This window comes from Protopterus annectens, chromosome 10.part0 (genome assembly GCF_019279795.1).
Source record: "Protopterus annectens isolate FY-2018-M chromosome 10.part0, PAN1.0, whole genome shotgun sequence".
Classification (NCBI taxonomy): Eukaryota; Metazoa; Chordata; order Ceratodontiformes; family Protopteridae; genus Protopterus; species Protopterus annectens.
The window spans coordinates 333,970,408-333,994,887 of NC_056744.1; the positions used below are offsets into that span (position 1 = coordinate 333,970,408).

Below are 24,480 nucleotides of genomic sequence, written 5' to 3' on the forward strand. Positions count from 1 at the left end.
ATGGGATTTGGATTTTCTGAGGTGCAGCATGTCCATTAATTCCGGGTTGGACACGGCTTTATACGTCAGGCACAGATCGCCTCTGAACAGGCGGTATGCCACTGAGTAGAGCTGGAGTTTTTTTAACCGGGTAGCATATGGCATCTGTTTGAGCCCTTTGATCCTCTTGGTGAGGTACTTTTGGGGTCTTTCCAGTTGCTGCAGTTGTCTGGTAAGGTACATCCCAAAAGGGGCATTGTGCTCAATTATGGGCCTGATGAGGGATGAGTAGAGAGGCACGATGACGTCCCCTGATCTAGATGTGAATCCCTTCATGATTAGGTGGACTATATAAAATGTTTTTCTAACCACTTTGGCCATGTGGTTGTCAAATGAGAGATTGCTATCAACTTGGGTCCCCAGGTCCCTAATTACTTCTTCTGTACTTAATGGATTACCACCTATGTGGTAATTTGTGGGCACTTTGATTTTGCCAAAGGGGATGACTGTACACTTTTTGGCATTTAGCTTGAGGCCATGGCTCTGGCACCAGTTGTCTGTTTCTATCAGGCCCTTTTGGAGGATGCTCGTGTCGGCTGGAGAGTCGATTATGGCACCCAGTTTGCAGTCATCTGCGAACTTGGTCAGCCACAGTCCTTCCGTGGCGGCCTGTACCTCCGAGAAATATATACCGAATAAGAGAGGTCCCAGGACTGAGCCTTGTGGGACACTACTTGTAACTGGTTTGGAGTCTGACATGGCTCCAGCAATTCTAACCATGTGGGTTCTGTCCTTGAGCCAGTTTGCAATCCATCTAGTGACATAGGGGTTTATATTTAAGCTGGTGAGCTTATCTATAATGCCCGAGTGGGGCAAGCCCGAGTTACTATACTGAACTTTTCAGGTCAACTCCTCCTGCACAGGATGCTAATCAAACCTGAGTAATTTATGGCATGATCAGGGCTTTATCTGTCTCCACCAAGGATCAGGGCTTTATTTATTTATTTGACATTTGTTATGCTGGTATGTCAACATCATAAGCATGTTTTTTGTATCATATTTCTATGCAAGGTGTAATATGAAGACAGTATTCTTTCATCAGTGTTATTAGTTCAAATCAGCAGCTCAGACAACCTTTTCCCTGTGCTGTGGACAATGATGCTCATTACTTTCCATTACTATTGGGACTTACTGCTTTTACTGTACCCATGTATACACATGCATATGTCTCACCCTCCAATTTGTACTGATCGCACGGGCTTGTTCATACTGTTTGAGTTAATATTACTAAATGTTATCGCATTTCTTAAGGGAACCAAGACTTACTTTTTTCAGCATGCAACATAGCTAGATTAAATGTTTTATAATAAAATACTTGGGGATCCTGATTCTCCTTATGAAAAAGTTGAAGACAATCCTATTAAGTGGAATCTAGGCCAAAGCCTTAGACAGCCATTCAATGAACCCTCTGATGTGAAGCATATCAGAATACTAATGCGTGGTTATTCATCTACAACCCCCTCCTCAAGTTCTCAAACTCTGCTTGTATCCTTCTTCCAAATGGGTCATTTGTCCCTGAATGGACCACAGTAATACTATTCCAACCCTGAACCTCAACAGCTGCGGGCATGATTATCAGCATCACAACCTACCCCCTGCTAGTCAACGTACAAGATGTACACCTTACTGTCCACCCCCCATTATTACCACTGCTTCTACTGCTATTCTGATTCAATGGCAAAACATCAGCTTCATTTCTGTCTGAATTCTCTATCATACAGCATAATTCAGCTTTCGCTCCTGAAGAGCCATAACACTGGTTAAGAATCTCTGTACGATTGTCCTGTAAATAAGAGAAGAAATGTGCACAGTTTTACCTAGTGATATCCCACTAGACAGTGTGGAACTTTCTGCATGGCCACGAGACGAAGATGAATGACTCTCCATTACACTGTCATCCAAAAGATGCCTTGATCCTGCATTTGGAAATGTTGCGCTCTTGAATTCCGCTGTATTCATCTTGTGTATAAAACTGGAAAAGTAGAATGATGCATTTAGAGACGACCATAAACAGCATCTATGCAATGCTAAACATATTAAATGGCGCAAACTAAAAATGGGAGATATGCAGGTCTGCTGTATCCAACGGTTTTGTTATATTCTGACTTCAGACAATCCATCAGCAAACAGCACTACTACTACAACAGAAACGGTGTTAAACATACTTATCTGGCAGGTAGCACAAATGATTGTTTCTTGCAGTCCAGGGTTTGATTCCCTCAGCACATATTTGTCTCCTCTGTGATCCTGAAAAATTCCCTTAACCAGACTGTGCTGCACAGTCATTCCTGAAAAGGGACACTTGTGTTCAGCAGGCTTACCCAAATCCACTGGATCTGAGAAAAGTTTCATACCTGAGTAACAAGACTCCTTCCTTTCAAATTAACTATATTTGATGCTTCATTTTATACACTTAAATGTCACATGAAGAGAGTGACAAAAAAACACACGTGCACAGAACAAATACACAGGTGCATGCCCATTACCATCAAGCTGAAATAAGGGAACTGGTGCCTATAAAAGCACTGCAACAGGAGGAAATCTGCAATCCTAAATACTACAGCCAGTAAAATTTACCTTCACGGGTTCTTGCAACTCCACATACCTACTGCAGGACACTCCATATAAGCATATAATACCTGACAGCCAAAATGAAATAACGAACACAACTGGAATAGCTATCATTAGCAGCTCCTGCGTAACGTGATATAACCATACCGGCACTGTGAGTTAAACAATAAGGCCAACGTTGGTTATCTTCAGCTAATAAATATTAACAATACCGTATATATAATATATTCCAAGAGTTGCTGAACAATTCTGTGTCCATATTCATCATTTATGACCCCTGGGTCCAGAGTGGGGAAAAAACACCTAAACCAGAGTTAGAGCAGCCTGTGAAGGAGGAGGACATTGTGGTGTCCTGCGGTGGCCAGTTAGCACTAACAATGCTCCTTTCAGAAGTCTGATCACTACATTTTCAGATTCACAAGTAAACCTGCTTTTAACCCAAATTTCATACCAAAAACCTTCAATAATAAGCCTGCAGTATTTGCAGTCTTGACAGTGAAACATACCTACATGTGACAAGGGGGAATTCTAACAACCCACCCTATCCTTTATACCATCCAGAAAGGCTAACATGCTAAGCACCACTAAGAATTTAAAATTATATGTTCATAAACTTAAGTTGCATTAAATTTTACATGATGTCAACATGTTTGAGGCTAAGACTTTGAATATGTCTAGGAAAAAAAGTACTTTAAACCCAGTACTTCACAGTACATTACAGGCATATTCTGATACTTGGGGGAAAACTGACCTTCAGTTATTTAGCAATAAACCTGATAAAAAGTACTTTAACATCTGCTGAAAGGAAAACTTTATTGGAACTGAAAGGACAGTCAAACTTTAGAATCATGAAAGCAGTTAAAGGCAATGGTATCGTTCTTATGAATTTCACTGATTCTGTTTATGTTATCTAGGAGATTTAAAATACCAACTATGAAAAAATTACTGTAGATCATATTTATAAACAATTTGCAAGTTTGGATTGCTGTTGGCTTGACCTTTTACATCAAGGTCAGATAGATTTTGTTTGTTTTTTTTTTGTTTTTTTTAAGTATCTGAAAGACTAATTCCCCAAAGCTGACAGGTTTTTTAGAATACTCAAGATCCATAAGGATGCTGTCAATCTACCTTTTAGACCAATTTTAGCAGCAGATTTCAGTAAAACTGAAACTATTTCTGTTTGTACTCCATTTTTAACTCTATTGTCCAAAAATCTAGATTTTACCTCAAGGATTCTTGGGTATTGTTAAATTTGTTATACTAGTACCAGTTTTTAGGACATAAAACGATTTTTTTTTTTTTTTTTTTTACTTTTGATGTTGTTTGTATACATGTACTGTACAAGGTACAGGCATGGATTCTGTTAGAAAACATTGTGCATTACTGCATTTACTGACGGTGACCATGTCTTTATAAATACAGTTAGAAACTTATCAGATAGTATTGGAAATACATTTTTCACATTTGACAAGTTCTTTAAACAAAAGAAAGGTGTTGTGATGGGAGCAAGAATGGCACCATCTTTTGCTAAATTAGTTAAGAGTTTGTAGGAACATTAGATTTTAATAGCTCACCCACTGTTTGCAAAAATTTCTACTTATAGACTTTATATCAATGATTTAATCATTTTATGGAATGGTTCAGCAGCTGATTTCAACAGCTTTGTTAGTGGTTTAAACTCAACTGATTTTCTTACTTTTACTATACAAAGTAATGGAAAAGCGGCACAATTATTTAGTCATTACAGCTGATTTTGAAAACAAATGTTTCCACAGTAAACTATATAGGAAAAACACATTTGCAAACAATTCATTTCACAATAGTCATCATCCTCAGTTTATGAGACATAACATAATCATGGGACAGTTTCTTGAGTCTTTTTATCACTGACTACAGTTTTTAGTGATGAAGTTAATTTTGTTGAGACACTTAAGGAAAAGCTATGCAGAAGAGTCTGAACAACATTGCTCTGGAAGTTGCTAATAGATGTATTAAGTTTTAGCCTATTTTGAAATATGGGTTACCAAAGCCAAAAGTAAAATAAAAAAACAGCTCTTTGTACAGGGTCTTTTCAATTACAATTTCAGTTGACTTAGAGGGTATACAAATATTTTAAAGAACTGGAAATTTGTTTTAGGCAATAAAGGATCTAGCTATTATTTCTGATACAGAACCAGATTTTGTATACAAGAGAACTAACAATATTGTTATTATTTGAAATCAGATTTAGGTTGTTAGAATCCCCCTTGTCTCATGTTGGCATGCTTCAGTGTCAATACTGCAAGTACTGCAAGTTTATTGACTGAAGACTTTTGTGTTATCCTGAAACATAGTGGCAAAGAAATTTGGCCTAAAAGCAGGTTTACATGTGAATCTGAACATGTGGTTTACTTAGCACTGTGTGAAACTTGTGAAAGTTTCTATGTAGGTAAGACAACCAGAAAACATTCAAAGGGAATTCATGAAAGTCAAAGATAAAAGTAACTATTGTTTAGATCTAAACAAGTGTAGATTAAATGAGATTCCATGCAATCAGCTCATCATGGGGACAGATAAAGAAATTGCATACATAGAAAGACACAATTTAAAACAACAATTTAAAACTACCACCATGTTGTCTTATAAATCAACTCTACACTTAAGTATGTAGCTACATATGACCCTACAAACAAACACTTAAGATACTAAAAACACATCTAACAGCAAAGTTCAAGTAATAATAACATTGCACATGAACCAAGTATCATATTTTGGGTGAACAAGCACACAGCAGTAACAGCCGAAGAAAAAATATTGCACCTGGGTTAGTAGTATAAATTATAATGGCTGGCTGGGCTTACTAAATACATAAAACAATATTTCACAGCCTACTTCCTGACCTGTCAGTGATCAGACCTAATGTTGAAATTAAATCTGATCAGCCTTGGATAAAAACGGTCTTTGAATCTAGTTGCCCTGCATCGAATACTGCGGTATCTTTTACTCGATGACAGACTCACATACTGTTTTTGCATGATGACTTGCATCATTTAGCATTTTGGTGGCTCTCTTTAAGCTCCTTGGTGTATAAAGATCCTGGATTGTGGGCAGACTAATGCCTGTTATCCTCTTGGCAACCCTCACTACTCTCTGCAGTGATTTCTTACCTGTGACCGAACAGCTCCCATACCATACCAAAAAACTGGACGTTAGGATGCTTTCAATTGCTCCGCTGTAGAAGGTGGAAAGTGCTGACAACGGTAGTTTCACCTATTTGAGTCTTCTCAAAAGTTGGAGACAAAGGTGGGCTTTTTCACTATGTAGCAGGTGTTCCATGACCAAGAGAGATCATGAGAGATATGAACTCCGAGGAATTTGGCACTGCATACCCTATCCACTGTCTCGCCATTGATCGGGAGCAGTGTATGGAGTGTTTGCCTCTTCCTTTCTTCTACAATGACCTCTTTATTTTTTATTTATTTATTTATCATTTGTTGACCGGGAAAGTCCGACTAGGTTCCACAGAGCCTGTTTTCAGCAGAGGCCCAGGGAGAAATGCTCCAGATGCATGTCTTTGGAATGCGGGAGGAAACCGGAGTACCCGGAGGAAACCCATGCAAACACAGGGAGAACATGCAAACTCCACACAGAAGGCACCCCAGCCGAGAATCGAACCGGAGAACCTCTTGCTGTGAGGTGACCACGTTAACGGCTGCACCACTTACATTTAGGTCATGGTTGTTTATAGGTTCATAGGTGTTTACTAGGCTAATGTCTATGAGGGCCTTTTTAAGCCTAGCCATGCAACCCAAATCTCTGACAAGTACTGATACCCTTGATAAGTGTAACCATGGGCCTGGAAGATTAACCATTTACAGGTTACCTCTGCCCATTAGAGAGACAGGTGCCATGTAACCATGGGCCTGGAAGATTAACCATTTACAGGTTACCTCTGCCCATTAGAGAGACAGGTGCCAAACCAGGGCTGAATTTCCGGTTTCTCATCCAATTGTCCAAGTTGTACCTGAATTGGGTTAGGGAGGAACTCTGCTTCATATGCATGGGGAGCCTCATCCATAGGTGGGGTAGTCTCTGGGATACATACCCATCTCTCCAGCAGGTCCTATTTATATCACAGGCAAGGTTTAAGTCTTCAGAATGGGTAATTGTATTGCTGTTTGTTTTGTGGATATGCAGGAGGTCCATCAGAGTGGGGTCTGACAATGCCCTGTATGGCAGGCATAGATCTCCCCTCAGAATACAGGGATACGGCCTTGAGGTGGTCCACATAGGATATTTTACTTACTCCCTGTATTCTTTTAGTGAGGAACCTTTCTGGTTCCTTGCACACCAGGCAATTAGTGTGTTAACCTCTTTATTGTATGCACTCTTGTCCACTCTCCTGATGAGATCCACGACTGTGGTGTTGTCAGAAAACTTGATATGATTTCTGCTGATGTTTGCTGTGCAGTCATGTGGTAGGAGCTTAGGATAGTAAACAGTAGGGAGCTAGGAACACATAGGTGGACAGTAGTCTCTCCTTTGATAATCACATCGCCACAGTAGTCAGGAAATCCTTCTATGTGGCAAACATCACAAAAGGTTTCTCATCCAGGAAAAAAGAGGTAATTGTTCCCCTCTACTCATCACTCATTAGACCCATTATAGAGTACAAGGCCCATTTTGGTATGTACCTCAAAAGACATCTACAACAACTAGAAAGGCCACAGAAATACCTCACAAAGAGGATTACCAGCCTCAAACAGATGCCCTACGTAGACCATCTACAAAAATCCAGCTTTACTCTGTCGAATATCGCCTACTCAGAGGCCATCTCTGCCTAACATACAAAGCTATATCAAACCCAGAGCGGTTGGACATGCTCCACGTAAAGAAATCCCAATCCCTCCAAGCTACATGCTCTAGGGACCTAAACCTTGTCACCACAATAAACAGAACATGCTGGAGGGATAGATTCCTGTCTCAGAGACTTCCCATACTCTGGAACAAACTGCCCATCTATATCAAACAAAGCTCCTCCTTAGCACTCTTCAAGAAAAATCTTGATGATTGGATGGAAGATAGGAAATTCACCCCGGGGATCACTTCTGCGGCACTGCTTGACAGGGGCATAGGAAAATATTTTTCCTGGGTGGCAAAAGCCAGGGTACCATTTGGCTAGGCTTATATAGGCCCTAGGGCCAATAGCCTAGTACCTACCTATGAACCCTGAGGAACACCTGCGTTGACTGTTATGCTCCTATAGGTATTCTTGCCCACACAAACCTTCTGTGGCCTGCTAATCAAAAAGTCCAGGAGTGAATTGCAGAGGTGTTTGCTGATGTCCAGATGTACTAGCTTACTGATCAATTGCATAGGGACAGCTGTGTTAAATGCCAAGCTAAAGTCGATGAATAGCATTCTCACATCGCTACCCTTGGTCTCCAGATGCTCAAGAGCAAGAAGCAAATCGACTGCTATTGCATCAGCTGTGGATCTGTTTCCTCTGTAGGCAAACTGCAGTGGATCAAAAGACAATGGTAGTTCTGCAGACAGGTGTTTCTTGACTAGCCTCTCAAAACATTTCATAACTGTGGATGTTAAATGCACCAGGACTGAAGTCATTCAAGTTGAAGGACAAGGATTTTTTTGGGTGAACATCTTTTACCTATCAAATAGGAGACAATAATGCCTTAGCAAAACATTTTGCAGTTTGGGTGTTTTCGAAAAGTTTAGTTTCTTTATATTAGACAATACTGACAAGCAACCTCTAGGGAGAGATACTAACACATTACTTGAATGCAAGGAAGTAATTTGGAAGATTTTATTGCTGGCTGATGATGGCTATATTAAATGTTTGCTTAAAGCATGGAGAATTTAAATATTATGGTTTTAATTTATGCTGTTTTTAATAAAAAAAAATTTTTAATAATCAACCATGTTGACCGATACATTTTGTTTAGTAAAGTTTAAATCAATTGTGTCGTGTGACTAATCAGCTGACTAATTATTTTGGCACTATTTAAATGAACTCTGTAAGCCTGGTTTAGCTCTGATAAAGTTCTATCATATTAAAGAATGAAAGTGTTTAGCTATCCCAATACTTTTCTCTTCTTTGTGTATAGTTATGTTAAATCCGCTCAATATTCACCAAGTTGAGATGGTTGCAGTGTTTTTACATTTTGAACATTGTTCTAAACCCAGCTGGTCCCGTTTGTTTTGAGTTCAAAGCATGCATTCTTTTTCATATCTGAGAGGAGATTATGGATAATGGACAAAAAGACAATAATCAGTGCAAGTAAAAAAACATGCTCTAACATGCGATTTAGCATGAGTAGCCCTAATTTTGGAATGAGTATTGCTTGTGAGTGCAGTCTACTTTGGGCAACTGCTGCTGACTAGAGGTGTAAATATTTTGTGAAAGTGTTCAGAGTTTTCTGTGTTATAAAATAAAAGAAGGTGGGGTGATTCTGAAAAACTCTCTGGTATTCCGAGTATTTCCAATTAAATAAGTTGTGAAGAATGTGACACGGTTCAAATAAAGGTGACAAACAGCCGCACAACAGCCTTTCTTCCTGGGCCTCCACTGAAAAGGGATTTTATTGCCCGCTCGGCCTTTCCAAGTAATCAGATGTAATAGAGTTCAGCCTGACAACCATTACTGAGTGTATATAAGTCAAAAACTGAAAATAAATAGTCAGAACAACTGTCATGTATATGTACAATCAGCAGCTTTCTCTCATAATGGGTACTTTCACATATTACCATGGAATGTAAATGCCCTTACAGGTAGAGACAAAAAACAAAGAATATTGAATTATATTAACATGTGAAGTACTGTAATGCTGCATGAGACGCATTAGAATAGAAATGAGCATGTAAATTTGACAAAAAGATTTCATGGTGGACATTCATCAGAATATGAGACACAAAAGAAAACTGGAATAATACCAGTGACTGAAGAGGGAAAAATGACAATACTGGCAAATTTGTGGAGTAAAGCGTTACTTGCAGTGGATAAGGATTATGCTGGTATGTATTTACATTCCACCTTAAACTTCTATTATTAAGATTAACAGAATTTTGGAAGAAATAATTAGCTTTCAGCAGTAATTTTTTTTATGGTTGGGGACTGACACTTTGTTTACAGTTTAAGAATATTTGGTATCGAAGATGTGAGTTCATTAGTACGGACTCAGACAAAATTTACATATTTGATATCACTCTCCAAGGAAAAAACACTACAAAAACTCCAAACCAATGAAATACCCAAAAAGTTTAATACCAAAAGTTAATCCAAATACAGTAAAGTTGAATAATCCCTCAGGTCAGCAAAACAAGATTTCATCCCGCCAAATCAACCGGAACTTCATCAAATACAATCATAAAAAATTAACACTCCTTAAAATACAAAATAGGCCAATCACATTTCAAAAATCAGACACACCTCCCACAAAGCACCAATAGTAGCATCGTAATATACACACCCCTAAAATGCACTTCCTATCTAAATTACAAACAAAAAATATACATAACTAGTACAGTAAATAATTATTCAATAAATACTTAGTAAATACATCATTAAAATCCTATCTTAAATTTGCTTTTAATTTTAACACACATAAGGACTCTGCTTCGTTTAAACCTGGCCAGGACTGAGCTCCCAACCGTAACTGCCAGGAAAGTTCTGCTTTTTCCAGCAGCAGCAGCCATGCTCCACCTCTTCCTGACATATTTAATGTTTCTAGCACAATAAATGTAAAGGCATGATCATTATAAAGCTTAGTGTGTCTAGCTAAGGCATTAGTCACTTTACCGGCCAGTATATCAGATAAATGCTCCCCAATTCTTCTCTTCAACTTTCATTCAATCTTGGCTACGAAAAAACATGGGGAAGACTGATGAACTGCACAATAAACCAATTTTGTGGAGTTACATCCTGGTTTTCCATAAACTGAAATAGCCTGCCCATTAATTTTTAACTTGACTAACCTCTAATATATATTTACAATAACGCAGGCACCACATTTCATCATGTAACCAATACCCTTATGACTCAATGCACTTAAAATTTTGTTTAAAATTAAATCCTTTTTTATACACCCAAAACAGGTTTCCCACCCACTCCTCTCTCCCTAACATTATTATCATTAATTAAAACCTTCCAATTCTTAAGTAAGACCTCCTTAATAAAATGACTATTAGCACTAAATGTGGTAAGCAAAGCATTCATACAATTCTTGGATTTGCTGTTGCAGTTTAACACAGGAAAAGGTGCTCCCCGAATGGCACCACTCATCACACTTGTATGGAATTAGAGGACATGCAGCATGTGCACTTCTCTCCCAAAAGGGGTTTGAAATATCCTGTAGCTTTTGTTTAACTTCCAAAAAGATTTATTCCATCAACCCCTATTGGAAAACACATCTTTCAAACAGTTGACATTCCTCCAAAAATCTGTGCCAACTGGTTACCATGTGTGCAGCCCTAACACACTGCCCTTTAACTATTACTCTCCAAGGACTAAGCTGGATAGAAATTATATTACATAAAAGCACATATATTTAATTGAAAGCTCTTAAACACATCCAATAACTACTTCAGATCAGGGAGCATTAAAACCCAAAATAAAAATGCAAGGTAATTAAGTAAAACCTAAACACTGGTGCTTTTCTACTCAACTGTTAAAGAGAAGAATTTAAGAAATGGCTAGTGGAAATGATCTGACAGTTATTAGAGAAGAAAAAAATCCTCCAAAGGGATAGTTTAATAAGAGGATTAAAATAAAGAGCAGAAATAAGACATAGATATGTGAACAATGTAACAGGAACTATTTAGAGGGTATGACAAAGGTTAAAGTACTGCAAAACACAGGGACTCACACCCAACAAGAACACAGGCAACTAAAGAATGCTAACTGGAAATTGAGAATTTGGATAATATGCATCAGTTTTGAAAGACTGCTGTTAAGCAACTAATCTTTGGCAACTCCAAGGCACAAAAAACTTTAGCACAGTGACTTGGGCAACAGAAAAGTAGAAAGGCATGCTACCAAACTTTGGGAGCCTGTGTCAAGAAAAATAACCAGAGATCCTGTAGATGTACTGAAAATTTGTATAAATCAGTGGAATATAGAAACCAAGAAAAAACACAATGAAAACATTTATGGAAGACAATTTTGCCAAGGTTAGATGAAGATAAGGCTCAACAATAGCGAAGGTAGGAAGAAATGAAATGGTGCTGTATAATCAGTCAATATAGAAATCTCCAGAAACACGTGGTATTCCTTTGGAAGTCTGGAGGGAAGAAAGTGATAATGATCTGGAAGGTTTTGTTACCAGTCTTTTTAAAAGTGTACAAGTACTAGCATTGTGCACAAAACCTGTGGGGGCTGTATTATCTACACAAGGCAAAAACCCTTAAGATCAATTTCAGTTTTATTCCAAATTCACAAATAGTGCTCTATAACAACAAAAAGAATGACAAAGGTGTTACCAAATTTTGACAGATATGGACCAATGTAGTTTTGTGGTGGGGAGTTAAACGTCTGCCATTTATAGAACAATGATGAAGGAAGCATAAATGTAAGAAGGTACAGCTAATATTGGTAGATTTCAGTGCAGAGAATAGAGTCATCTGGGATTTTATGAGTACGGTAATGGAAGCGTCTACAAGCCCTGATAGAATAATAAGAGTTAATTAGTAGGATATACAAAGGTCCAGAGGCAAGAATAAAGGTGAGAGGGTTCCTCTCCAATAAGCTGTTTGAACAGAAGAACCAGGCAAGAGGATTCTCTTTCCACTTTATTTGCTGTATGTTTACAGCCACTGGCAATTAAATTAAGGAACTTACAAAATGCAGGGATATAATTCATATGGTATTCAAGAAAAATATCCTTATTTGGAGACAATATTTTATACTTGATAAAGTGAGAAAAGGACATTTCAGTGCTGTAGAACATTTTGACAGTTTCAGATCTTTTGTAAAATAAAATTAATGAAGAAAAAAGGCTACAGCACTAAACTGTATACCCACACATGAACTGGTTCATCAATGCCAATATTTATGGGGACATGATAAAATGAAGTACTTAGGTGTATGGATTAAAAATTATCCTGTTATGGCAATTAAGCATATGTGGGCAAAATACTGAACAAAAGATAATACAAAAACACAGAAAATTGAAGTTTTTGATTACGAATATGAGTATTTTGATAAAAGCAGTGAAAATCTTTTAAGCTCCTTTAGTTTTATGTAGAGGTTAGGAATATTTTGTCAACGAAAAAAAGAGTATTTGCAGAATATAATTAATGAAGAGTTGAAGGAATTTACTTGGGAGAGAAGGCAGCACAAGTTAAATGGGGTACGTTGATTCTCCCCATAGAACAAGGTGGTTTACGATTAAATGATTTGAAGGGATATTTACAGCTACCCAGTTAAGGCTCATATACATAACACAAGCAGGAGGATATAAATCAAAATGGAAGAGGATGACAATGAAACAGGAATGGGGAGAGTTCCAGAAATTAGGTGACAGCAGGGCATTCAATACAAGTCCTTAACAAGAATACCAACCATATAGAACATTATATTCAGAAAGTAAAGAGGGACCCGCAATTTTCAAGGAACCATGGTAGAGGGAGCAGATAACTAGGAAGGAAAGTTAATTGTGCGGTATGAGGTCAAGCAGAAGTCTGCACTGCAGGTTATGGACTATCCATACCAGGAGACTGATAACATAATATAGGCAAACAGCATGGGTTTTGCAGAGTGCTAACTGACAGACCATCTATGGCAGAGTTTTTAGATGAGTCAAACAGAAACTGCTGTTACAAAAGGCGCAATTAGTAAGTTATATAAAATATCACAACTATAAAAATGAATAAGAAAAGATCGGAGAGAGAAACTGGAAAGGCAGTTTAACAAGGAACAACAGAAATACATTAGTATGTTTCCCAAGTATGCAACAAAGTCCAGAATGTTAACATTTTTGTATAAGCATTTTTACACACCAAGCAGACTTCAGGGAATTTTTCTTTGGGTAGACACCAAATACTGGAGGTATGATAGGAAAGGAGGTGGTACTTGGGAGCACTTCTAGGCATACAAGCTGGAAGATTTTAACAATTCCCTATTTTTTAAGAAATGTTGGGGAAGCAAATTGTTATAACTAAGAAAATGATTCTTTTGAGTTGGTACATAGGCTCTGAACTGCCTCGATATAGTGAGGTCTTAGTGAGTGTAATAGGCTCTGAACTGCCTCGATATAGTGAGGTCTTAGTGAGTGTAATGCTACTGGCTGCCAAAAAGCAATCATTAGAAAATGGAAAATCAAATTTTACATCAACTGTATTTTGAAGTACTGGAGGTGAGATCTTTAGAAAAGCAAATTTACAAACAAGTAAATGAAGCTGTGGGAACAGAACATGCAAACTAATATTCAAGAGGAGTGAGGATTTAAGGAAAGGAAGTAAACAATTTACGTAATAGAGTGAATGAATGTTAAAACGTTAACATATGGGTATAGCACATGACAAACATTATGCTTTGCTTTTTTCAATGGTAGTGTACGAGTACCTGTACCACTATTTTAGTTGTAATAATGTTTATATAAAACAAAATTGGAAACATTGTGCTTTAACACTGGTTGTCTCTTCTTACCTTCATATGTAATAAACAACTGACTGGAATTTCTGAAGTCTTTTGTTAATATGGTGTCTGCACTGTCTGTGGACGTTTAGAATATGTAAGATTTTTTTCTTCCTGATTATTCTGTTCAGGAAGGAAAACAAGGAGATGAAAGCACTGATTTAGTAAGAATTCTGACACCACTTTTGGCACAAAGGAATAATTTCTTAAGGATACTGGGGTTGGGAGGGTGGTCTAATGGTTAAGGTGTTTGCCTTAAAAACACAAAGTACAGGGTTTGATTCTCACAAGGGATAATTGACTAGGCTTAAAATGGCTCGCAAGGGCAGTTAGCTTAGTACTAATCTATGAACCTCAGTATTTATTTATTGCATTTGTTCACCGGAAAAGTCCAGTGGGCCTAAGTGAGCCCATTTTCAATGGAGGCCCGGGGAGAAAAGCTCAACATTAAGCACATACAAGGAACTATTGCACACAATACAGAATATATAAAACAGCAGTGGTACATAAAAATGAAACTGATAACAGCAGTGAAGTGTTTACAATCATGGCACAAATGTGGAAGACAGGGAATAGTATGCATTCATGCAACATATAAATATATATATATATATATATATATATATATATATATATATATATATAGTATTATTAGCAGGGAGGAGTATTCACTAAAGGCTAAGAAAAGGAGGAGACAGACGGACTAAGTGGGAGGGGTAAAACAAGCTGTAATGTAGTATCTTCATGAAAAGGAAGGCAAGACTGACTAACCATAATATCTTGCAACTCAGACACTCTTCTAACCATGTCACTAATTTCAAATCAGTCATCAGTTTGTTAAAAAGGAAAAAAATGTTTTTCTAGTACAATGTTAATATTACAAGGAGGAGTCACCTGTTTTTAGGTGGGCAAACATTAAGTACCCTTTTCAAAAACTGTTCTACTTGAAAAACAGAATGGGATAAAGACAGGTGGAAATGTATGAAAGATTAATTTTGACAGTTGAATAAGAAAGGCCCGATTTTAGCAATTCACATGGATAATGGAGAACCAAATGTTTCTGCCTTATTATACTAGATAAGCAATCTCTTTCATTTAGTCAAATAAGATTTTCTAGTAGCAGGTTTCTTAGCCACATTATACCTGCAGCATGTCCTAACAAAACAGGTACTCAAAATGAAATAAAATGCTATCATACTGAATGTCAGATTCCTGTGTGAGTAAGTTCATCCTGAGCCAGACTTTCAATAACTGTCCTTGGCCATTTTCTCAAGAAGGGAAAACCATTGTTGCATGGACTAAAATGGATCCCTTTTGGATATTTAAAATAAATTTATGTACTTTCCATAATGTTAGAACAATGTTCTCTTTATCCGTTCAGCTCAATGAACGGGTTTGGGGATCCAACCTTGGGAACTTTTTTTTTTTTTTTTTTTTTTTTACAGTTTTTGATCTGAGATCCGCAGTGGTACAGCAGTAGCGTTTTTACCTCACAGCAAGAGGTTCTCCTGTTCGATACTCGGCTGCCTTCTGTGTGGAGTCTGCATGCCCTCCCCATGGTCGAGTGGCCTCCGAAAGACATGTGAGAATGGGCGTGCCTTTGCTGAAGGTTGGGCGTCGGGCTGGCAACTCGGCACCATAAAAATCAACTGCCAATCATTAGCAAACCGGAGTTCCGCTGTGGCGACCCCTAACCGGGAAACGTTGAAAAGACAAACAGTTTTTGATCCAAGGCTTAGCTACCTCCCCTACACACAATGCTCTTCTATTCTCTGAAATACTTCACATGGAGTTTGTCCCCAATAAAACCCGTATGCCATAAAATATGCCCAATAAAATCATTATAACCTGCCAATAGTGACAATGCCTAGATCATAGAAGTGCCCTGGCATCAGCCACCTGACGTTAGTTCCCAGTGCCTCTATCAAGTAGAGCCACTGCAGTGATCCCTGGGGTGAGCTTTCTATTTCCCCATCCACTCATCAAGATTTCTCTTGAAGAGGGCCAGTGAGCTGCTCTGCTTGACATGTATGGGAAGTCTATTCCAGAGCATGGGCAGTCTCGGTGTTTTGAACCTGTCCCTCCAGCATGTTCTGTTGGTTGAGGTCTCTGTTGGTTGAGGTCTCTGGAGCATGTGGTGTGGAGGGATTGGGATTTCTTTAGATGCAGCATTTCTACCAGAGCTGGGTCAGACATGTCTTAAGTCAAGCAGAGATCGCCTCTTAGTAGACTATATGAGAGAGAACGGTTTGAGTTTTTTTTTAGTCTGTCCGTTTTTTGACATGTGTTTAAGGCCTAGGATCCTCTTCGTAAGGTACTTTTGTGGTTTTTCCACCTGTTGCATGTGTCTAGTGAGGTACATGCCAAATGGGGCATTATACTGTATAACTGGTCTAATGAGGGAAGAGTAGAGAGAAATGATGATCTCTTTCTTCCTGGATGCAAAACCCTTGGTAATGAGATGTGCCACATAGGATTTTCTGACAACAGTGGCACTGTGGTGGTCGAAGGAGAGGTTGCCGTCAACCTGTGTCCCCAGATCTGTTTTAACGCCTTCAGTGTTCAGTGGGCTCCCATCGATGTGGTAATTAGTGGGAACTGAGCTTTTCCCAAAGGGGATGATGACACTTCTTTTGGCATTAAGCTTAAGGCCATGGTTTCAACACCGGTCATTGGTCTCAGTGAGGTCTTTCTGTAGGATGTCTACATCACTTGGGGAGTTAACCGCTCCCAGCTTGCAGTTGTCTGCGAACTTGGTCACCCAGAGTCCCTCCGTGTTGGCCCGGACTTCTGAGAAGTAGATGCCAAAAGGGGAGAGGGCCCAGGACCAATCCCTCTGGGACTCCACTCGTGACTGGTTGGCAGTCTGACTTGGAGTCTGCTACTTTCACACTGTGGGCTCAAGTGCTTGTTTGACTTGCCGTTTTCTACCTGCATTTGATTTTGGATTGAAGTTAATCATTTAAGGTTTGGTTATTTCTACTTTATCTTTTTGTTAAACTGCATTTTGCTTTGTTTTAAATTTTTTGTGGGCTAGGGTCAGTTAGAAAAGACCTTTTGCAGACAGTGAATAACATCCACCTAATTAGTGGGAGGAGCTGAGAAGTAGCATTCCTCATTTAACAAATATTTAGTGGCATCTTTATTTAGTTGTAGTGCTTGTTTGACTTGCTGTTCTCTGTCTGCATTTGATTTTTCTCACTCACCCACCCTACCGCTCTTGTATTTTTAAACTTGGTGACTTTTGAGTTGCCCATTCCTACTATAAATCTGACTTTGGCACTCCTCCCAGTCCCATCTCATCAGATCATTCTACTGAGCACTGAGAGATCAATGGGGAAGGCCTGCCCCCTTAGTTTCTTAAACTTGATTTACCCTCTGTTACCTCCCTTCCAACATAAAAAAACTGCACCTTATTCAGCAGCTTTTACCGTATTTGTGCTTCCTCCTAATTGATTTAGCTTGCTAATGCATGTTCTTAAAGTGTTCAGTTTCATTTAATCGGTTGCATTTATTACTGCTTAGTAGTAGCATGATTACACTGTAACTTATTCTAAGCACCTAAGTTTTGATTTAACCAATTGGGCTTCAAACTATTTATTTTACATAAGGAAGATTTGTGGCCTACACTCTTCTGACAGGAGAAGACAGCCTACAGCCCTCTGAGCTGGGAACTACTGGTTGAAGAGTTTTTTGTCTTTGTTATTTTAAAATTGTTTTAGCTGTGGTTTAAGCACTTGGGCTCTAAACAACTTATTTCACATTAGGAAGGTTTGTGGTCTACAGTCTTGTGGCATTACTGTCTAGACATACTACTTTTTTTTTTTTTTTTTTTTTTTTTTTTTTTTAACTACTAGAGCATCCTGCAAACGCTGGATCCATCACAGCTTAGGTTTGTTAAAGGAAGATCAAGCCGATTAAATCTGGTGGATTTTTTTGAGAGGGTCACCAAAGCATTGGATGAAGGTAAGACTGTGCACACAGCTTACCTCAACCTGGCAAAGGCTTTGATACAATATCAACTCAAGCATTATAGACAAGCTCACTAATTTAGGAATAAACACTTTTATAACCCTCTAGATAGCCAAATGGCTCACTGACAGGACCCAGGAGGTCAAAATAGGTGAGGCCACCTCCACCAAAATGCCAGCCACTAGCCGAGTCTCCCAGGGCTCTGTACTTGGCCTGCTACTTTTTGGCATCTCTTTCTTTGAAATGGAAGCAAATGTTGAAGGTTTATGGCTGACTACATTTGCAGATGACTGCAAGTTGGGGGATATCATTGACTCCCCTGCAGACAGCAGCATTCTTCAAGAAAGTCGATCTCTGAATAACAAATGGTGTCAAAGCCATGGTCTTAAACTCAATGCTAAGAAATGTATAATTGTACCCTTCGGGAAATTAACCATTCCAGCTAATTACCATGTTGATAACACAGCCCTAAGAGTCGACCCAGGGATCTGGGTATGCACGTAAACAGCAGCCTTACCTTTGATCACCACATGGACACAGTGGTGAGGAAATTCTTTTATGTTGCACAACTTATAAGTAATGGCATGGCATCTAGGAGCAAAGAGGCAATTTCGCCATTGTACTCCCCCCTTATCAGACCAATCATGGAGTACAATGCTCCCTTTGGTATGTACCTAACTAGGCATATGCAGCAACTAGAGTGATCCTCAAAGGTTGCTTACAAAAAGGATACAAGGAACAAACAACCTGCTTTATGCAGAGCGTCTTAAAAGCCTTTTCCCTTTACTCAGTCTCCTATAGATTGCTGAGGGGTGATCTATGCCTGGCTTACAAGACATTCGCAGACCCCACTACTTATGAATTTCCTACATATTCTTAAGTCAAAGAGTACCAGAACTACAAGGTCTAGGGATCTGAATTTTGTCTGTAACTTGAACAGAACATGTGTCCCAAAGAATGCCTCTCCTATGGAACAGCCTTCCAATCCATGGGAAAAGGAGTTAATCTATTACTCAGATTTAAGCACAACCTAGACCAGTGGATGAGGAATAGGAAATTTACACCACACCTGGCACCCATGTCCCTTTTGGACAGAGGTAGCTAATAAATGCCTGTGTCTCAATGTCTTATTTGGATACAACACATCACTATTCTTTCCAGAAAACTTGGCTAGATTTTGAAAGGACTGAACCACAGGGTTGTTAGCCTAGTAATCTATGAATCTATGCAAAGATATGAGAAGGTCCTAGTAAAGTCCAGTCAGTCATCCAGCCAGACAATAGCTGAATATTACAATTTTGGCAAGGAAAATAGAGGGAGGTGGAGCCAGATGGATAAAGACAATACGGATCTAAAATTATGGTAAGTACATAACTTTCATATCTGATGTCTTGCCCATCTGACTGATGGAACAGATTCTCCCAGCTGCACATGACTTTCACTGCATATCAGGATTACAGTGAGATACAAAGCAGCTGCAGCACAAATCTAGTCTGTGGGAACTCTGGTGAAGAATGCGGCAGTTGAGGCTACTGCTGCTCTGGTTAAATGAGGTTTAAAGTTTATATGAAAGTGCTAATCCTCTTTCTAGACAAAGGTAATGCAATGGCAGAGCCACCCGGACATGTGACTTTAAAAATAAGCTGCCCCATTTTGCCTTGAAAATTAAATAAAAAGCTAGCCTTTTTTCTCAATTCATCAGGCCGACGTAAATAGAACTTCAATTAATGGTGTACATCCATCAAGTGTAAGACATGTTCACCTTTGTTACAAAAATTTTCAAAGAAAACTGAAAAATGAATCATCTGATTCAGAAAGGACTCCAATGCCACCTTGGGTAGAAAATTAGAGTAAGATCAAAGAGACACAGTATTCTTGTAATAGATGAAGTACGGAGGATTGCATTACGAAGCTTAATCTCAAATTCTTCTAGCAGAGATGACGGCCACAAGAAAAGCAGCTTCCCAAGACAGAAACTTCAAATCTACAGATGTCGGTGTTCAAAAAAGGGGAGGGGGGGGGTCAAAGCCTAAAGCATTAGTGCAACAGCCAAAGGACAAATAAGATCTTTGAGGGGTGGGTGTCTATTCAAGCCTCGTGCTTTTTTATAGCTTTACAGTTTTATATTTTTACAACACTTTTTTTAAATGAACATGATTCAGACATGCAAACCTGTTTTTAACCAGTGTTTTGTTTCACGCTACTGAATGACATCATGCAGGGTATGCTAATTTTTGCATTTTGATTGGTTGTTTATATATATATATATATATATATATATATATAAAGTATTTTCTATCTACAACAAATGTCATATTTACACACTATATATATATATATATATATATATATATATATATATATATATAAAATAATATAAGTATTTTCTCTCTACAAATGTCACTTACACACAATATATATATATATATATATATATATATATATATATATATATATATATACATATATAAATAATCTAACTATGGTACTTCATTACTATGGTACTTCATTACTCTGATGAAGTCTTGGATGTAGTCAAGATGAAAGCACTCATTCTTTATTATCAATAAACTAGTGGCGAAGTACACTGGTTGGTCTCTGTACACTTTTTCTTCTTAGTCACATTTTCTTGTCATCTGTCTTTTTACCTTGTTGGAATAACCAGAGTAGAAAATCCAATTTAAAAATAGATGCCAAAAAAGGATCTACGCTCTTAGAGGAAGCATAAACAGCAAATCTTTTCTAGTTACCTCTGTAAACCTCTCTCATGTTAGGTTTCTGGGATGACAAATGTTAATAGAAGAGGAGAGACTGGCATCCTTGGCCACCAATGGAATTGGAGGAGTCAGAAGGTTAGCTTTAAGGTTTTCGAGCATCATTGAGGCTATTTGTATGAGTGGGACACAAGTCCTGGATGAGGATCCAGCACCCACAGAGTGCGTTTCAGATGAGGCCAGTGGTAGGAAACCAAACCTGCCAGGGCCAGAAGGGGGAAATGAGAACTGCCATTTTCTTGCACCCAATGACTTTCTATTGAAACTTGGTTATGAGGGGAAGGGAGGAAAGGCGTACAGAAGACCTGGGGTGACTGACCCAACAGGAGAATTAGGGTAAAGTAGCTGCTGCACTTGGTGTTCAGGTTACAGAAGACCTGGGGTGACTGACCCAACAAGAGAATTAGGGTAAAGTAGCTGCTGCACTTGGTGTTCAGGTTACAGAAGACCTGGGGTGACTGACCCAACAGGAGAATTAGGGTAAAGTAGCTGCTGCACTTGGTGTTCAGGTTACAGAAGACCTGGGGTGACTGACCCAACAGGAGAATTAGGGTAAAGTAGCTGCTGCACTTGGTGTTCAGGTTACAGAAGACCTGGGGTGACTGACCCAACAGGAGAATTAGGGTAAAGTAGCTGCTGCACTTGGTGTTCAGGTGGGAAGCAAAAAGGTCATAGCATAGCTGGCCCAAACAGCTGAAAAATCACTGATGCCACTGCTTGGTTGAGGGAGTACTTGTGGGGCAGAAAAATACACCTGCTCAGCTTTTCATCTAAAATGTTGGAAATTCCTGGGATGTGCCTAACCACCAGAAAGCAATGAAGACATTTCCCACTGCCAAACCCTCAGTTTGTCAGCATAATTGGTATGGATGTGTTCCTCTCCCCTGTTTATCCATGTACCAAACTACATCCATGTCGTCCATCTGGAAATAAATCACACCTTTGTGGAGAGTCCTGAAATTACTGCCACACTAGGAGGACCACATACTGGAAAGTAGAGAGGCTGCTGTAGTATTGTCCACTAAATCACAACGGCCCACTGTGGAAGTCTCATGTAAAACCCTTGCGGGACCAGAGTAAATGATGCAGCCACTGAGGCTACAAGAAGAATTCATTTTGCTGAGGGATTGTGTGAAACAAAAAAAAGGTTTGAAGATGAATAGAATGCATCCTTGACTGCTAGAGCTTGGCTTTCAGTGATGTCGTGTCCAGGTGGCAACCCTAGAAACTTTGTTGCCTGTGTTGGAGTCAGTTTGCTTTTTGTCAAGTTTATAGTGATTCTTAGGCATTGAGAGAACTGGATGAAGTCGTCCCTGCACTGAACCAGCTGATCTTGGGTGGGAGTGTCTAAGAAGCCGGTTGTCTAAATATGGAAACATCTGGAACCCATTCAGTCTCATGTAAGCTGCTACAACTGTCATGCCTTTGGTGAATATCAGCAAAAAAACCTGCTGGATTGCTTCATTACTTTTACGTGGAAAAATCCAGGTCTGTTGAGCACATCCAAGCGTCCCTCCTCAGATGAGGTAATGCGGACTAGTACTGTGACCATCTGAATAGACTCCTGAATAGACTCTCCAGGATGCCTCTCTTTTCTAGCAGCTTTACTACCTCTGTTGCCGCTACATCCATGAATGGGCGGAGCATTGCAGATTCTCTCTTTGTTGGTTGGAGGGAAAGCAAAGGGAATAACATTGCCTCTGGTGATTATCTTTCTAAGAATTTTACTGATGGCTAGCACAGTGTGAGGGTACAGAGATAAGTACCCCCTCCCTCCAAATGCCTCCAGAGTGTAGCAGTTGGCCAACTATTCCGCAGCACTGAAAGTGTTTCTTGGAAAAGGGGCCTCAAAAGAATTGATTTTGCAGACTGTATCTATCCTTATGGTAAAGTCCATTGAAGTTTCTCCTCCCTCTACCTTGGAGGCCTCTGTAACCAAAAGTGTCCAGGGCAAAATTTTGGAGATTTTTTAAACCACTGCTTCTTTCCACCCTTCTACTTCCAGGAAAAAGTCTTTTGGGGGGAGGGGGAATATATCCTTATGGCAGACAGAATCTAGCGCACTTGCTTGCTTCTGGTGAACACCTTGTTAACTTTGAGTCCAAAAAGAGTTGGCACAAAGGGAGCATTGATGGAGGTCCTGAAACTTTCTCAAATTTGCAGAGATGCATCCAGGTATGCCAGCCAAAAGTAATGCTGTGTCTGTTGCTCTGTGCCATCCACCGCACTGAAAAGTAGGTACATGGACACATTAGACAGACTGCAGGGTAGGGCAGATGTGATACCACCATCTTCTGGAAGTCCACAGGCAAATTACTTTAAAGGATTTGAAAAGTTCTTATGTCAAATCCTCTGGAAAAAAGTCGTGTGTGTCAAGTAGCTCAGCTTGCAAAGTGCAAACATCGCTGAAGCATATGCCCACTGTCCAAAGCTGACTAATTTCCCGGGCTGCCTGTTAAGGGAATACACAGAGGTACTCTCGTCAGACATCTTCTTTGTGGTTGTTGCTGCCACCACCACCACCATAGCATAAACTAATAGACCCTTGCTCCAGTGTGACCTCTTCCAGGAGATACTAGTCTCTTATCTGGTTTCTTATGAATCTGCTCTACACGTCTGATTCCATCCAAATCTACTGTGAGACCAAGTCTATGAGCTTGCCTGTGGGAAGGACCACCCAAGACAGTAGATGAGCTACTCCCAAAAACCTCACAGTATATGGACTCCTCTTAGGATTGGGAGTCAGATGACCAGTCCCCCCCACCCTTTGCTTCATGAATTCCAGGACCTCTCAAAAGATGTCTTCTAGGGGGAACCAGGGGACCCCTCCCCTTCTTCAAAGTCAATATCTTCAGTGAGCAACATGCCACCTCTTGCATAACTATTGCCATGACTTTCATTTGGAGGGGGTGCTCTGTGGACATCTCAGAAAGAGGACCCTTGAGGCTACATGAGGCTGTCCTTGACAGGAAGTTGGATGAAGCAGCAGAATCCACAGAGTCAGGATGGAGCACAGCCAGTGTGAGAATTCTCTCTAGATCTGGAAAGGACCCTTTCAAATGCTTTTAAATGCTGAAATTGAAACTGGAACAGACAACAGTCTCACAGGACCTGAAAATCCTTAAGAAGGAAAAGTACACTTGTGCAAGATCTTACCATAACAGTTCATACCCTACTTCTCATTGCTGCAGTATTCTTTACTCTTGGGATACCTTGCTGAGGACAGAAATGTCTGGCCAGCATACCAAAGCCTTTACACCTTCCAGGCATCACATGCCAGATATAAGTGCAAGATGCATATGAAAAGAACCACAGTAACCCCACAAAAAGCAACAACATATAAAGCGGAATACAGCAACAGTGAGAAGTAAGATATCTACTACTACAGTAAGATATTACACAAATGGGCTACATCTTCCTTAACACTGCTGCAGTATTCTTTCTTCTTGGCAGAGTACAAGAGCTATTAGAAAGTATGGGAAATGGAAGCCAGAG

The 24,480-nt window shown here is 39.3% G+C and overlaps 1 protein-coding gene across 1 annotated transcript in view; it reads right to left on the bottom strand.

Annotated features, from left to right (window-relative positions):
• The window catches only part of RALGPS2 (Ral GEF with PH domain and SH3 binding motif 2), a 2,773,917-nt gene that overhangs the window by 557,365 nt on the left and 2,192,072 nt on the right, over positions 1 to 24,480 (bottom strand). Inside the window, exon 15 of the mRNA XM_044085226.1 lies at positions 1,857 to 2,011. Within this exon, the coding sequence (XP_043941161.1) occupies positions 1,857 to 2,011 (155 nt within the window). The remainder of the gene's footprint in view (positions 1 to 1,856; positions 2,012 to 24,480) is intronic.